The sequence below is a fragment of the Syngnathus scovelli genome, chromosome 4 (genome assembly GCF_024217435.2).
Source record: "Syngnathus scovelli strain Florida chromosome 4, RoL_Ssco_1.2, whole genome shotgun sequence".
NCBI lineage: Eukaryota > Metazoa > Chordata > Actinopteri > Syngnathiformes > Syngnathidae > Syngnathus > Syngnathus scovelli.
The window spans coordinates 8,132,384-8,149,769 of record NC_090850.1 but is presented as its reverse complement, the minus strand read 5'-3'; the positions used below and the strand labels follow the sequence as shown (position 1 = coordinate 8,149,769).

Genomic DNA, 17,386 nt, shown 5'->3' with positions numbered 1-17,386 from the left:
ACAAAGCCCAGCTTTCCCTACCATACAAAAAGATAATACTCTGCATTAAAGATTTCACCAGTTGTTTCTTTGGTTTCAGGCCAATCTCGTTTGCTTTCCACAATCCAATTATCTGACTGGTGGCATGTCGTGCAATTGCTAATCTGCGCTAATCTCTATTGTACATTCTGCATCCAAACCAACTATGGAGCCAAGTTATCTGAAACAGTCTACCTGGCTGGTTGTATGTTGTTTTAGTAAATCTCAGTTGTGAGGCAGAACCCTACCTCCAAAGTATTTTAGGTCTCCTTTTAAAGACACCTGGAATTTACTATTTCACATTGTATAGTAGTAATAGTAAAGTTAATTCAATTTATAATAGACAATAAATCAATGAATAGTGGTTTTATGAATTGTGATTTTGGTCTCCCACCCACTTTTCAGGTCAGCCAAATTATTGTAACAGATATTATTAAATTAACATGGGCTGAATAACATGTTTGGCATAACCCTTACATGCAATGACTGCATCAAGCTCGGGTCTCATTGACTCCACCAGTTGCATTCTTCATTTGAAAGGCCTGGGCCTTTAGTGCAGCCTCCTTTGGTTCTTGTTTGTTTCTGGGGGTCTCTCCCTTCAGTCTCCTCTTCCGGATGTGAACCGCAGGCTGTATTGTGTTAAGAGCTGGTGATTGACTTGGTCAATTCAAGACTGGACACTTTATCCCCCTGATGAAGTCCTTTGGTGTGTTGGCAGTCTGTTTTGGGTCATTGTTTTGTTGCATGATAAAGCTTCTCCTGGTTAGTTTGGTTTCATTTTTCTATAAATTGACAGACAAAATGATTTTCAGAATTTATTCTCCTCCAACCATCACAAGTTAAGTCATCAATAATGGGTGTTATTTTCAGTTCTTTCTGTTAGTATTTAGTAAAAAAATCACGGAACTACAACTATGTCAGTTGAGTGAAAGTGTAAGCATAAGAGCATGAACATGCTGAATTCTCTGCTGAAATACTGCCGTGTCATAAATGCAAATTAAAGGCAACACCTCCCTGCGCAAGTGCCACATGGCGGGTGGAAGAATGACGATCATGCTCACCATGCGTCTGAGTCAGCTAAAAATACAATGCAAACCAAAGCTGCAACATTACACCACTATAACATTATATCACATGATTTACCTCTGGTTGTTTTGCAAAAAAAAAAAAAAAAAAACAACAACTTAATTTGACCTGCAAAAAATGGTTTATGTGCAAAACAACCCGGGAAGTTGGGTCAAATTGACACAATTTTTAACCCAGATTGGGTTAAAAGCATTTTTTATGGGTGTACAGTCGAACTGAACCGTTTAAACGAGTTGCAAAAATCATTCCACCCTTATGAGTCCGCACGCTTGCACAAGTTTACTGTCACAGCTCACTGAAGGCTACTCCGAGGACGTGCTAAGACCTGTGGTAACTCTCACTGAGTGTGAACGAACAGGTTCATCGTCTCCTCCAGTGCTACTCGTACTTCGGAAAAAAAGTGTTGTGTATATATATATATATATATATATATATATATATATATATATATATATATATATATATATATATATATATATGTGTGTATATATATGTATGTGTGTATATATATATGTATGTGTGTATATATATATGTGTATATATATATATATATATGTGTATGTATATATATATATATATATATATATATATATATATAATGTTGCATCTCGCCCATTTGAGATGCAACAAACAAGTTAAGACTTCAGTGGTACCTGTGGTCATTGGAGCACTAGGGGCAGTAACCCCCAAACTGGAGGAGTGGCTGAAACAGATCCCAGGAAAAACATCTGACATCTCAGTCCAGAAAAGTGCAGTACTAGGAACAGCAAAGATACTGCGTAGAACCCTCAAGCTCCCAGGCCTCTGGTAGAGGACCCGAGCTTGAAGGGAAAAAGAGACCACCCACGGGGGGTGAGGAAAAGTTTTTTTTTTTTTTTATGTATATGTATATGTATATGTGTGTGTGTGTGTGTGTGTATATATATATATATATATATATATATAAAAGTGACATGAAAATGAAATGAAACAAAACGAAACAAAACAAAATGGCATTATATGTACTTTTCGAAAAAAAATAATAAAAATGTTTTGTTTCTTGAATTTATTTGCATTTTACTAAACCTACAAATGTGTCAGATCATTTTGCCGTACCCTGTATGTACTTTCTGTCATCTAATGGAAGAACATTGATTGTTCTACCTGTTACTATACATGGTTGGCACAGATCAATTAACAACAACAATAGTAATCAAAATAGAAAGTAAATTTTTGCCCAAATCATTGACGTTAAATCGTTTTCATTCATGGCGCACTTAAGAGCCACATCACACTGGATGGCAATCATTGTTACAAAGCACAGATGGAAACACTGATTGACCTAAAAGAAAGCCTCAGCTTGGTATTTTGGTACATAACACAACATAGTTATAAACAGAATATTTTGTTCAGACAATGAAAAACTTTTTTGCTGTTGATGCATCCAAAAACGGAACATTATGATCTTTCTATTTCGGCATCCTTGAGTTGTTTGGATTACAAAAGTCTCTCCGAGTAATAAAGATGGCGGATTTGTGCAAACATTTGGCAACACCCATTATCTTGTTTGGTTTGTCCCGCTCCAACGAATGTGATGTGATAGATAAAAATACGTAATAGAAAACGGAGAAAAATGAACAGAGTAAAACATAGCCCCCCAAAACAGATCATAAAAGTATCTCTGCAGCACCTGGAGAGATAGATTACACTTTTTTACACCCATGGAGACTCCAAATACACAAGAAAATGAATTTCAAAGCAAAAAATGTGATATGCCACAATGAGCGGCATGCTGGATCTGACCTCTGGGCTGTATTTCTGACACGTGTGCATAAGCTAAATATTTGCACCAGTGCTGGAGCACTAGAGAAAGGATGATTGAGAGTTGCTGTTAGAATTTATTTTTATATTATGTAAAAATTTGCTTTTAATTCTGTATTTAAATGACACTATGAGCTTTGCCAAGTCAAACAATACTTAAGACGTGTAGAAATGAGCGAAAACCCAAGTCTCTAATGTGAAAACACCATAGGTCAAGAAACCTGAGACTCGGCTGAGTGAGAGCCTGGGTGCAAAGCTGACCGGCCTGAACTTGCTGACTTAAGATCACTGCAGAGTTCAAATAAGCTCACTAATATGTCCAAACCCCAAGCACTCATCCACATGAGGTTTGTTTGAGACAATGTGATAGTGTGGCTGTTTTGACTTAAAAGCAGCAGGGCTGGTGAAAACTCACCAAATGGATCTCTGTTGAGGTTCTAACAGCCAAGTCACTGCTCTGGGCTCCAGCTGTGTAGACACTGAGCCGAGGCACAGCCACAGCAGGGCAGACACATGGAGGAGGTAAAAAGGAATGTGCTCAAGAACACAAACACAAGCTAACCCAACATCTGCTTTTAGTTAGACCAGAAGGGCTGGCTTTAGGATTCTGAAACTTAATGACATTATGTCATATAACTAATCTATGAGGACAGATGATATGGAAATTAATTAAATTAACGTTATTAACGTTTCAACATGTGGATAATTATTTTTTTTTTTGCACAACCATCACATCTTCAATTAACTTATGCAAACATTAAACCAAAATTAAACAATGTAAAAACTAAATAAGAACCAAACTAGCATATGGTTTATTTGTATCTTATTCAAGTGTGACTTTTTAACTTAGGTTTTGACGTAATGTCTTTTACCCCTCAATGGTGGATGCACATTTTTTTTTTTTTTTTTTTTTTTTTTTTTTTTCCGACCAAGAATCATCGTTATTCTGTATGAATCCAGCCCACCACATAACGGCCATAAGAACAATGAGAGGTTTCAGCAATTATAGCCTTCATCAGTGGGCCTTTGACTGTGGGAAACTGATATATCCTGTTTGGATGTCAAGAGCCACCATTTTTTTTCTTAGCTTCCCTGTTTAGAGGTACAACAGAATAGCAGATTCCTGAACAACGAAACATAATGATGGACCTGAAACTAAGTGAAGCAACACGAAAGGCACTACTAAGTACAGACTATGCTACGTAAAACGTTTACAGGCTGCTTATTAACACAAAGGATTTCTGGCAAAGAAAGGTAGAACAATCTATGCCGATGGCCGCCTGCCTAAATTATACGTGTTGTGTGTTAGTTTTCGAAACATATTAAAAAAAAAAAAAATGTGGTAATACTGCAAGGCAAGTTTAAGATTAAAATAATGTACTTTCATCTCAAAGATCCCTATTTGCTAGTTTGCGCAAAGCTAACCTGAGCATTTGTCATATTTTTATTGTTTAATATCTTGCTTTAGATCCCTGGGATTAACCTCCCAAAAAAGAAAGAAAAATATTAAAAAGTTAGAAAGTTGCACTTCAAATGTAGTTGATTCACTTGGCAACTTGAAAATCATTTCAATCAATCAGTGTCATTTGCAGAGACTATTAATAAAAATCAGAGGAATACATCATTTGCCTAATAATTCGGAATGTGGTGCACTAATAAATCAAAATTAAAAAAACAATAGAATAAAGCTTACAAAGCTGCATGCTCAAACATTGCAATTTGTGGACATCATTGCCACAGGGCTTCAAAATAAAAATTTTGTGTCTTTGCTTCGCATTTTTCAACTTTTCCCTGAGTCAAGAAGGGCAAGTTAACCAACACACCCTGCTAATAAAATGAAGTTCCCACACTCTTACTCAATATGCTTGGAATCATAAATGTCCTCTGGATTACGATTTCAATTGGGTAGACGGACATGAATTACCAAATCTGTTTTCAATGAAATGGCTTCGGGTAGTTATGGAATGTTTTTACAGAAATCGGTCTGATTTTCTTTACCATTTGTGTGTGTTATATTTTGTATAAAAACCTTTGAGACATGCCCTGCTTACTGAATCAAGTTCTTCAGTAAAGAGGGTGAATATCAAATATTTAACTTTATTGAACAATATTAAATCCATATTAAATAATAATTACTATTTAGCTAATTTTTAACTATTTTGCTCAATATGATGAGTACTGTTATTCTCATTTTTAATCTGTGACTTAATCGATGATCATTTATATCTACCGTTCAGAGCTGTGAATAATAGAAAGAATAGAAATTAGTTTAGCACTGCTGTAGGCAAGAAGCTCCGAAGGTGTGTGTTGCAAATCTGCTGATTTCAAATGTATAGATGTTATTTACTCGAGCGCGGTCATGTACACAACTCATGTAACAATCTTATACGGTACTGATTTTGGGACAGTATACAGTTTTTTTTGCACCACGCCCTTCTGTCTGGAATCAAATCGTAGCAGAAATAAAAACAAAATGCGCTAACCCCGCAGCTTTTGAAAACGACCACCATTATTAACCCCTACACGAACTCAGTCAAGCATGAGCAGGATCAATTTGAATAAATTTTAAAAAGATGAAATAGTTTCAAACAAGTTTATAGTTGCAACAATTTTGTACTGCACTGGGTGTTTTTAGGCCATGGAAAAAGTGTGTGGAGGCAAAAAGCCACCACACACAGAAAAGTCACTGTTTTTAAAAATGTCTGTTTTATGTGGATCTTAAAACTTTTTTCTTTTCCTACAGTACAATTAACTTTAATTATGTATTTAATCTGTTTATGACAGGCACTTGGTGGTAATGGGAAACGATGGAGGATAAAGGCCCTCGAGTAGCTGACTATTTTGTGGTGGCTGGACTGACAGACTCATCCAAGCCTTTGGACCAGGAAATCCACTTTGACGATGCCTGCCACAAAACTGCCAAGCCTAAGTCGCCCATCACTGATGTGGCTGTGGTGATTCGCTCATTCGGTGATGAGGTGCCACCAGGTTTTACATGCATTGAGACGACACCAAGTGGACATTCTGCTGATCTCAATAATGGAGGGCTGATGGCACCCCAGATTTTCATATGCTTCAGGCGAGGTTGCGACAAGCCACCACTCATTGACTTGGGGTAAGAGTCTTGATTTGTCTTTGATCATTCTTGATCTTTATAGGTTTAGTCCTTCTCAAATAGTGTGCGTGTGTGTGTGTGTGTGTGGGGGGGGGGGGGGGGGATGCCAGTGGGTCGTGTGTGACCACAGCGAAAATGTTAATTAGTAGGATACAATGATATGCAGGTGTCCAATTTTATTGACAAATTATACTGTTTATAGTCACCAAGGAGAGTTGGGAAGGTGTGAACATTACACATACCGTATTTGCCGGTGTATAGGTCGACTCGGTGTATAAGTCGACCCCCTAAAATTCGACGGAAATTTACGATTTTATGATATATCCTTTGTATAAGTCGAGCTCAATTGTTGCATTATATTAAACTTCAAAATTCAATATGCGAAATTTATTGACGAAATGTGTTCAAATTCCGGGAGGCCGTGCGCATGCGGCTGTTTATAAGCACCGCGGAGGAGATCGCGGAGCCTCATTCGACTTCCAGCGGCCGGCGAGCTCGCGCACGCCGCCCGGCACCAACGGGAGGCCGGAAATAGCTCCAAGCCGAGCGGATCGGCACTTTATAAGCACCGCGGAGGAGATCGCGGAGCCTCATTCGACTTCCAGCGGCCGGTGAGCTCGCGCACCCGCCCGGCACATCCGGGAAAGCCGTGCGCACGCGCCAAGTGGCCGAAAATAGCCCCCGCCGAGCGGATCGGCTGTTTATAAGCACCGCGGAGGAGATCGCGGAGCCTCATTCGACTTCCAGCGGCCGGCGAGCTCGCGCACCCGCCCGGCACATCCGGGAGGCCGTGCGCACGCGCCAAGTGGACGAAAATAGCCCCCGCCGAGCGGATCGGCTGTTTATAAGCACCACGGAGGAGATCGCGGAGCCTCATTCGACTTCCAGCGGCCGGCGAGCTCGCGCACCCGCCCGGCACATCCGGGAAAGCCGTGCGCACGCGCCAAGTGGCCGAAAATAGCCCCCGCCGAGCGGATCAGCTGTTTATAAGCACCGCGGAGGAGATCGCGGAGCCTCATTCGACTTCCAGCGGCCGGCGAGCTCGCGCACCCGCCCGGCACATCCGGGAGGCCGTGCGCACGCGCCAAGTGGCCGAAAATAGCCCCCGTCGAGCGGATCGGCTGTTTATAAGCACCGCGGAAGAGATCGCGGAGCCTCATTCGACTTCCAGCGGGCCGCGCACTCGCGCACGCCGCCCGGTTCAAAATTTCTAAGTGCAACGCACAATGAGATGCATGAGAAACGGCCTTGGTTACCATCACATTTGAAGCGATGAATACGAAGTTAAATTTTATGACTCGGTGTATAAGTCGAGGTCGATTTTTTTCGGTCGATTTTGGATCGAAAAAGGTCGACCAATACACCGGCAAATACGGTAACATAAAATAATTGAGAAGTACTTTGTTAGGAATATTTATTAATCCAGCCAATCACGGGGCAAATATAGAGAAAAACAACCACTAATACTCAAATTCACTGAAGCAAATCTTAACTGGATGAATGTTACAAAATGGTGCATGTTGATTTTTTTTCTTCCAACAAATATTTCGTTGGGTCTACCAAAAACAAAAGATCCTAGATTTTCTCGGTCTTTCAAAGACAATGAAATAAGAAACACAGTTGAAATGATGATTATCAAATGTGATTTGCAACCCCGAGTGAAAGTAACAACGAATTTCAGTAGCGTTTTACTTAACTACACGTCTAAATATGGGTGTGCAGGCTCGGAAGGCTCGTCTGAAGATGACCTAGAGAGAAAACAGCTCTGTTAATGTATTCACGTTGAACAATACTACAGTGGCAGTCCCTTTCTGCCTGCCTTGCAGCTGTCGTCAGAATGTTGCTAAAAAAAAGCGTGAAGAACTACAGCTACAAGTGTCGTTTTCAGCAACATGTTTTGAAATAGAGTACTGGGAATTTCATTTGTTTACTAAGTTCTCCTGCTCTTTCATATCTTGCAAATTGTGACAACCGACAGCGGACGAATCTCAGACTACAAAGGACTTGTTCTTATCAGGCACTGACGAAGAGGCTCTGTTGAGACTGTCAGCAGCCTTTATGTGCTGATAGTTGTGAGGGGCTTCAATTTTGTTTACACGAGTAGGACTAATGAGAACTGGACAGTCCTCTGTGTGGGCAAATGTATATATTATTTCTGATTTGTGACATTTCTAAGAATCTTCTAAGTTGCAATTTTCAAAACATACAGGCATAATTTTTGTCACAATTACATCAGAGATCAGTTATGATAACAATTGACGACGGATGGCCAAGATGCATCAAAAGTCATGATTCCTTTTTTTTTTTGTACTTTTGTGTGTGTGTGAAATAACATACTTTGAATTATACTAGTTGCAGTCACTGTGCTGGGTTAGATACTGATACTTTAAAGCTTACATATCACATTTATAAATTCTTACGTTTTAAGTTTTACTCTTTATATAAAGTGGAAAAGCCATGCTTTTGTTTGAATTCCTCATTTTGATAGCCTGTTTTCTACTTGTTCTGAGGTGAGACAGGAAGGTTGTGGGTTCAAACCCCGGCCGGGTCATACCAAAGACTAAAAAAAGTGGGACCCATGGCCTCCCTGATTGGCACTCAGCATTAAGGGTTGGAATTGGGGGGTTAGATCACCAAATGGTTCCCGATCGCGGCACCGCTGCTGCTCACTGCTTCCCTCTCCCCTTGGGGATGGATCACACGGGGATGGGTTAAATGCAGAGGACAAATTTCACCACACCCAGATGTGTGTATGACGACGATCATTGGGACTTTAATTTTTGGGACTTTTGGTGCGGCCTCTTTAAATAACTTTTGGGACTTTTGGTGCGGTCTCTTTAAATGCAAATGAGATACCTCACACCAAGTTACGCATCATTTTGTGACTCTTTACTTTCCAACATGAAAAACCCATGCTACCTTGTTAGCATGGGTTATCATGTTGGAAAGTAAACAGACACGAAATGATAACTTGTTGTGCCTCCTTCTTTGTTGCTTGCCAAAGTTCAATAACCCGCTTGTCAACACTAACAGTGAGACAGGTCTGTGTGCTGCGGCCAGTAGTGACAGACTGAGAATGTGTGTACGTGGCGAGCACAGAAAACTGATTGACATTCTTTGGTTATGTGTTCACAGTCTCTGACTGGCCAGTTTTGTCACACCTTGACAATTTAAGAAATAATAATTAAAAATCAAAATTCTTACTAATGAATGATTAATAATCAAAGACTGCATTCCAGAACCACCTGCAAAAACCAAAATCCGCGACTTAGAAACACTATATGTATTTAAAAATTGTACTGAAATTTCCAACACAATGTTTCTTGTTAGCTCAGTCAAGTCAAGTTAAATTTGTTTATATAGCCCTGAATCACAAAAATGTTTCAAAGTGCTTCACATGTGCACAGTTGACAATTACTCTCGACGTTCCCTTATCTTAACTCCGGGGAGGGGAAAAATAAGAAACCTTGACAAGGGACCGCTTAGAATTTCACTGTATGGAAGTGACACATCCCGTACTAATTAAGAACGATGTGATGAAGTTCTTGCAGAGGATTTACCGATCTATTGTATGTGTTCAACTTACCCTGTGTAGCATTCTTCCTGCAATGACCTCCCAAAACCACTCCAGACAAAATTCTGTTGTTAAAATTCTAAGCTAAGATTTAGGCGTATCAGCACCACAAATTCTCTATAGTTTTATTAGAGGAATTAATGGAGGATAAATGCACAAGAGAGAAATCAAAAGGGTTTTTGTTATTAAATTAATGTTCTTTTCAATCAATCTGTTCATGCTTGAACATTCATACTACTGTTGTACATTAAAGATGCTATTCTTCCTGTCTTTTATCTCAACTGATTCAAGCTTTGTATCTAAATTTAGAAGTCTACCTGCACCACACAATGATAGTCTCTCAATAGGTTAACATATATTCCTTTGTTTTGTGTGACTGAGTACTGCATTGGTCTTGCTCCCACAGCGTCCTCTATGAGTGGAAAGAGAGACTAAAGCCAGGCTGCCACCTTATCCAGACAACCCCCTCTGGTCGCCCAGCCAACATCAGTGGAAACTCTTCCCAACGCATCTATGTCACCTACCGGAGGGCACCTGAAAGCCAACCACATGCTGCACTTGCTGTTACCGACATCTGTGTCATTATCCCAAGCAAAGGAGAGACTCCTCCTCACACCTTCTGCAAGGTGGAGAAGAATCTTAACAGCAGTATGGTAAGACTGGGCTAAAGAGATGTGTTTGACATAGGGTTAGGCAATATAGCTTAAAAATTATATCACATTTGCAGTGATGATATTTTTGACAATATGGCAAATAAAAACAATATATTTGTCATATGAGGTTCACAACGACATTTTTATTGCGCACAATATTCAGACCAACCTTTTTTTCACCCCCAATTGAAATGTATCCCAAGTGCAAATGTAAAAGTGACACAGCATGAAATTGAAACAAAAGCTGGCCTGTTAATGTTTTCCCTGCTGCTATAATAGTTTAAAACATGTATGTTATTTATATCATTGAAACAAATAAATTCATCATCATCATCATCATCATCTGCAGGTGGCACGATGCACAAAGGTTACCACGCCCGGTCCACAATGCAAAAGTTGTGGGTTCGATTCCTCAAACCGAGCCTCGTCAATAATTTGATTGTGATGTCAGGCCTACTATGTTTTTGTTTTTTTAAATAGACCACAGTGACTGGTAGATTGTCTCAAAAATCATTGCCTTTGCTGGTTGCTAAGGAAACTCACCAGCACTGTCCCAGCGGTGCAAAAGATTTACAATGAAATGAACAGAGCCATTCATCTGATTGTTATAGTTGAAGAAATAATGACTCAGAAATATCTTGTATGTTGTTTAGTCCACCATGTTGCTATGCCCCATGAGCCTTTATATAAATTAGTTGTGAAACTTGAGAACCTGTGTTTTGTTCACATGCTACGTGAGTCCACTTTCTATGACAGTTACAGACTTTAACAATATGGGAAAGCCAGCTGTTGCAGCTTTTAACAGAAAACAATTCCGCTTCTTGCTAATGTATTGTGGTATGATAGCGATGACATACTACATGTTTAACTACTTTCCAAAAACTCTGTTGCTTCAAACATGGCAATGAGCAATCTCAAATGCTCTGAGGCATATCAGTAAACTTGGTCCCATTTTGTGAGGTTGCGCAGTCTTAGCGTAAAGCAAACATAGGAGCCACGCAAACTTATTACTTCCTACGACATGGTAACTACACAACTGGGATGCTTAAAGTATATAAGGTTCAGGGCACCATTAAATTGCAGCCTGGGAATGATACATACTCAGTGACAGAAAAATTCACTAGGCCAGGAACAACAGAGTAAAAACGTAAAAGTTTGAGAACCGGATGTGGTCATCACCATGCAGCTGTTTTGCACTTTGTTCAAAATATCGTATTCTGTTATTTACTCTTTTTCAGTAAACTGGTGGGATAGTCAGTGGCACACATTTTGATTGGATGTGCAAGAAATATTGCATTGTACCTCATTAGTTTGTCTTATTTGGTAGACATTTCATAACATAAAACTGCTCGCTATAGTGAGTATAAGAGAAACAGCTCTTTATGCGTAATTTTCATTCCAAGTGTTAAATACAAGGCAAAAAACTGGCAAAGAAATGTTGGGCCGATATGCTGATGAAGAAAAGTTGGTGCATATCTATAAAATGCCCTATAAAGTATTCATGATTTTGCACTAATTTGTCACATAAACCAAGACCCATAATGTCTGTCTCGCACCCATTCAGACAACTGGATCTTTTTCTCAATCCAAAAAGTTCAAAAGTCTGTGTTTCGTAGAAAACGTATGTAAAATCCAATTACATCTAGGTATTTGACATGAAATAATATGGTGTTTTTCCCTCTGATGTTTTTGTTTCAGTGGGGTTCCTCTGTCTACCTATGTTATAAGAAGTCTGTGACCAAAACCAACTCGATAGCATACAAAGCAGGTAAAACTTGACATAGGGCATATACTGTATGTTTAAATACTCAAGATGAATGAGAATATCCTGTATTGTGAACTGAATAGCTGAAATAATCTGAGCAATGAAATAGAATAAAATATAGAATATAGAAAAAGGCAGGCTTCCCGGGACCGCTATGCTAAAACCAATCAATGACGTTGATAGAAAAGAAAGAGATAATTTTAAAAAATCCAATGTTATTATGGAAGAACATTATTTTTCAGTGAGTAAGCTGAGGTTACTTAAAGTTAAAAAAAAATAATGGTGTTTTGTGTGTGCTTTCACTTATTTGTATTGTGGAATCAACACTTTTTCGCTGCTCTTTCTCTGATTCCTGGGGCGACTCATTTAGTTAGACTGGATGGATAAAAAATATACAGTATTCATCCCGTAAGTAAAATAATTTTTTTAGAATGCTGTTGCAAAAATGAATAAACACTACTGAAAGTTTAGCAGAGAATATACAAAAACTACAGAATAACCATGTCAGTTAATCACCATAAATGTGTGCTTGTGTTCATTAAGAAATTCAGAAGCTAACTTTCACCTGGTGGTGTACACATTTGTGTTTTGAACACTGTACATTTAACGGTAACAGTATGTGCCGTATAATGTTGCTTTTCATGGATAATTTGAATCACTTGCAAAGATTTATATCATAGTACTAAATATTTATTACATTATACTTAATAAAACAAACATCTTTGATTTTTATATCATGTTGTCAGAAGAAATGTGCCTTTGAAATACAATCCAAGATTTAACGCTTGGTAGTTATCTGTCTCTCCAAATGGTTTCATATTGATTGAAGTCATTTGGAAAAAATGCCATATCACAGCTTTTTAAATCTGTCTTGAATTTTAAAAGTAAAGAGAGGAATGTTTTTCTGTCTTGCCAGTGAATAAGACAGATATAATATTTTTCTCACCAATGTTTATCTTCAGTGTTGTCGGTCAGATCAGGCAATATTTGAGCTTGGAAACAAACATGCTTATTCAACATCTGTCTTCATTTTGCAGACTGAGCAAAAAAATCTCCGCTAACTTTAACTGTTGCATTGCTCTATTGTAAAATGCTGGATATATACTGTAGTTGAATTGCTTATGTAATAATCCGCCTGGGTAACTACAACTGGCTGAAGGTCACACTTTTTACCCCCACGTGCTATGTTTATTGATTCATATCTTTTGGTGGAATTGGAGTACCAATTTGATTGAAATCCAAGTTAAGCAGAAAGTTGACATGATTCAGCTGTTTATTTATTTGTGACACATGAGCTGTCATTTTTCAGTTCAGCTGTATGTTAACATCTTTATTTAAATTCCGCTTTCACGAAAGTATATACCGTATTTTTCGGACTAAAAGTCGCTCCGGAATATACGTCGCATCAGCCATAAAATGCACAATAAAGTGAAAAAAAACATATATAAGTCGCTCCGGAGTATACGTCGCATTTTGGGGGGAATTTATTCAACAAAATCCAACGCCAAGAACAGACATGAATGAACGAGCAACAACAGGCTACACGATATGGTATGCTAACGTGACATAAACACAAATGAGAAGCTGAGAATGGGCCTGATGTAACAATAACAGTTATTCAAATAACTATAACATAAATAACACCTTTATCAAACCATCTGTGTCACTCCAAAGCATTAAAGCCAGCGATTGAGTTGGTCCTCCTTTATGTAAACAAGTCCGACGTCAGCGGCGCGTTGCAGTTCAAGATTTTCTACAGGCCCATATAACAATATATAAACTATGTATGAAATAACAATAATATAAACAACAATCTTATCAAACCATCCGTGTCACTCCAAACCAATAAATCCATCAGAATCTTCGTCTTCCGAGTCACTTGGAAAAAAACAAAACAAAAAAAAAAACAGCTGTTGACGCCGGAAAGACTACGTGCGCCGCAGACGTCAGACTAAATATATCAAATAAATGTAATACAAACAACAATTTTATTGAAAATCAATAAATTCATCAGAATCTTCGTCTTCCATGTCATTTAAAAAAAAACACAAACAGCTGTTGACACCGAAACTACGTGCGCTGCTGACGTCAGACTAGATGTAGCAAATAAATGTAATATGAACAACAATTTTAACGAACCATCCGTGTCACTCCAAATCATTAAATCCACCGGAATATTCATCCTCTGTGTCAAAAAAAACAAAACAAAACAGCTGTCGATTCCGGACCTACGTGCGCGCTGACATCAGCCTCGTTGTCAGTTGGCGACGCCAATTATTCCACAGATCTACATATATAACTATATTGTAGCGTTACCAAAGCACCAGGCAAGACACAAATCAAGAGCTCAACATGTGAACCAACACACGCATATAAGTCGCTCCCGACTATAAGTCGCCCCCCCCACCCAAAGTATGGGAAAAAAACGCGACTTATAGTCCGAAAAATACGGTAATCATACCGAAAAGGATTCAGGTCATTGACAGCAGTTTAACCTTTTGTTGTTGTTGTTGGTTGAATTAACTCTGTTTAGTTGAGTTACAGTTCTACTCTCCTGCTCTTAAATTGTTCTCACATGGTTGTTTAAAAATCTTTTCATTTAGGACTATTCAGCAGATATCCAGAAGAGGACTATGAGTCATTCCCACTGCCAGAATCTGTTCCTCTCTTCTGCCTTCCCATGGGGGCCACAATTGAGTGTTGGCCCATGAACACCAAATACTCACTCCCTGTTTTCTCTACATTTGTCTTGACTGGAGCCTCTGGAGAGAAGGTAGGCTGGATTACTTGATGGGTTCTTATCCAACCAATCGACTATCCAAACATCTGTGTAGCATCATCAGAAGCAACAAACTGTTACGTAGATCCCAGTAACAGAAATTATAACTTTCATCTAAGCACCTGAGTATGGCCAAAACCAAAAGTGCATTGACCATTGTGGGTGTATTTATCTGATAACTTGAAGATCTGACTTTCTAGGATCAAAAGACTGAACAGGACATGCAGTATTTTTTCATGCTTAATTTGTACACCTATCCGAGCTGTTTTCATTTGACCATTTAAGCCGAGACATGCTTATCTGGCTTATTGACATTGTTCAAGTTAAAGTGTGTATCCTACTCCAACCCTATCACCCACTTGCATTCTACCGTTACCCACCATTCCATACATCCACATGTCAATAAAACCACCTTTTCATTTCTTTAATATTTAGATTGCCTTTTTTTTGCCACATTCTGAGTAGTTTATTGTCAAACTCCTCATAATAACACACAGGACATAGGAACACTCAGTCCTTAGCTCTGTCGTCATCAGCAAACAACCAAGTTTGTGTGCTGATTAGGCCTTTTTTTCTTTGATCAGTCCAAACGTTTTTGGGGAAAATGTAATCACCAGCACCACTTACTTACATTTGTTTTTTTTACCCTTCTGTTGATGTTCAGCAAAAGATTGGTGTGCTTGCTTTAGTTTGCTTATTTTATTTACATTGGAATGTAAGAAGTATTTAGAGTAATGCTTTAGGACTAATGTAACTATTTGTCAATGTGTTTTTTTTCTTTTTATTGATTTTAGAATATTTGCAAAATTGTTTTAAATCAGGATGACCTCACTCAGCTTTTTCAATAGAATAAAACAACTGTTACGGATATAACTACTATTCTATGAGTCCCGGATGACTTCCAGAGGCATTGCTTCAAGCACAGACTATCTATCCCTTAGTGCAAGTGCAGTTTGAGAATGCTTGCAAAAACAAACATCATTAGTGACCCCTCCGGATGACCTGTTTAAAAAGCCTGTGGCACCTGGAGGACAAGCTCTCAGAACATTCTCACGTTGCCTGTGGAGATGTTTTCGGTTGCATGGCAGTGTCACACAAACTTATAAAGATGCAGTTGGAGAAAATGTAGACGGCAATGTATTGAAGCATGCTAGTCTATATAATATAGATTAAGGGGTGACATTATTCTGTGACTATTAGATGGCGAGCTATTAAACTCACACACATCTTGTGTTCAGGTGTACGGTGCTGCCATACAGTTCTATGAGCCCTACCCGCAAGAGTGTCTGACTGATCAACAGAGCTCCCAGCTGGGTCTACTTAACACAGATACACCCAAAGCCTCCCCCTGCAACAGCCCAACTGATGTCACCAACAATACCACTTCCCACACCTGCTCCGTCTACACCAACAAATGTATCTGCTTGCTTTCTCACTGGCCCTTCTTCGATGCTTTTCGCAAGTTCCTTACCTTCCTGTATCGGTATTCCATCTCTGGCCCTCATGCCTTGCCAATTGAGAAGTGAGTTCCCCATGTTTTGTCTTTTTTTTTTTTTTTTAATAAATCTTATTTTTTACTATTTGTATTAATTTGACTTTTGATAAAATTTAAGATTTCTGTTGGATGTTTTTCATTTCTTTCTTTCTTTCTTTCTTTCTTTCTGTCTTTCTGTCTTTCTGTCTTTCTTTCTTTCTTTCTTTCTTTCTTTCTTTCTTTCTTTCTACAGGCACATTTCTCATTTCATGCACAAAGTTCCCTTCCCTTCTTCTCAGAGGCCTCGCATCCTGGTGCAGGTAAACATTGATTTCAAGTAGGAATACACAGTAAGTTTAAAATAATGATTTCCACCAGTATTGATAACCGATCACTTCCAAATTCTCCAAACTAATAACCTGCTAACTTAAATATGTGATACTGCAAATATGTTTGTTGTTGCAGCCCAAAAGAAAAAAAAGTTTCAATCCTACTTCCTACAAACCGTAGTGCACCTGCTTCTAAATGCGTGCGCTTCGAAAATAGGTCATAACATTCCACTAATCCACCACTAGATGGCAAGTGCATTTTTTGTCCCAATCATTTTAATAAATATATGTTTGGTTATTTTCACAGCTTTCACCTCATGACAGTCTGATGTTGAGCCAGCCAGTATCATCTCCATTACAACTAAGGTAAATATCTGAAGTTTCTGTGATGTCGGTTTTGTAGTCTTACTGAGTTTGAAAAAATACTACGACTGTTTTCCAAGGCCTGCCATCCATAAAACATGAATTAGATTATTGTTTTGTGCATTTGTCTTTTTGTAGTGGTGGACGTTTTTCCACGTTGCTCCAGAACCTTGGTCCAGAGAATGCAATCACCCTGCTGGTGTTTGCTGTCACTGAACAAAAGATTTTAGTTCACTCATTACGACCCGCAGTACTGACCAGTGTAACCGAAGCTTTGGTGTCTGTAAGTTGATCTATTCAGATGTACTGACTTATCGTTGTGTGATTTGCAATTTTATCCCTCAGTATATTTTTGGTAAAAACCCATTAAATAAAAATGATGCACTTATCAACAAAAGTAAATTATGAACCAGAAATGGAAGTGATTTGA

At 38.7% G+C, this 17,386-nt stretch overlaps 1 protein-coding gene across 7 annotated transcripts in view; it reads left to right on the top strand.

Annotated features, from left to right (window-relative positions):
* Positions 1–17,386, top strand: part of LOC125967064 (C-myc promoter-binding protein) — a 41,194-nt gene that overhangs the window by 3,569 nt on the left and 20,239 nt on the right. For 6 of the 7 annotated variants that reach the window (XM_049717757.2, XM_049717755.2, XM_049717756.2 and 3 more), the window contains exons 2-9: positions 5,689–6,019; positions 10,000–10,246; positions 11,945–12,014; positions 14,615–14,784; positions 16,029–16,312; positions 16,518–16,584; positions 16,901–16,959; positions 17,095–17,239. In XM_049717757.2, coding sequence (XP_049573714.1) covers positions 5,712–6,019; positions 10,000–10,246; positions 11,945–12,014; positions 14,615–14,784; positions 16,029–16,312; positions 16,518–16,584; positions 16,901–16,959; positions 17,095–17,239 — 1,350 coding nt within the window. In that variant the 5' untranslated portion in view covers positions 5,689–5,711. Of the gene's footprint in view, positions 1–5,688; positions 6,020–9,999; positions 10,247–11,944; positions 12,015–14,614; positions 14,785–16,028; positions 16,313–16,517; positions 16,615–16,900; positions 16,960–17,094; positions 17,240–17,386 lie in introns of those variants that run through there. The other variant, XM_049717758.2, reaches the window with a different exon arrangement.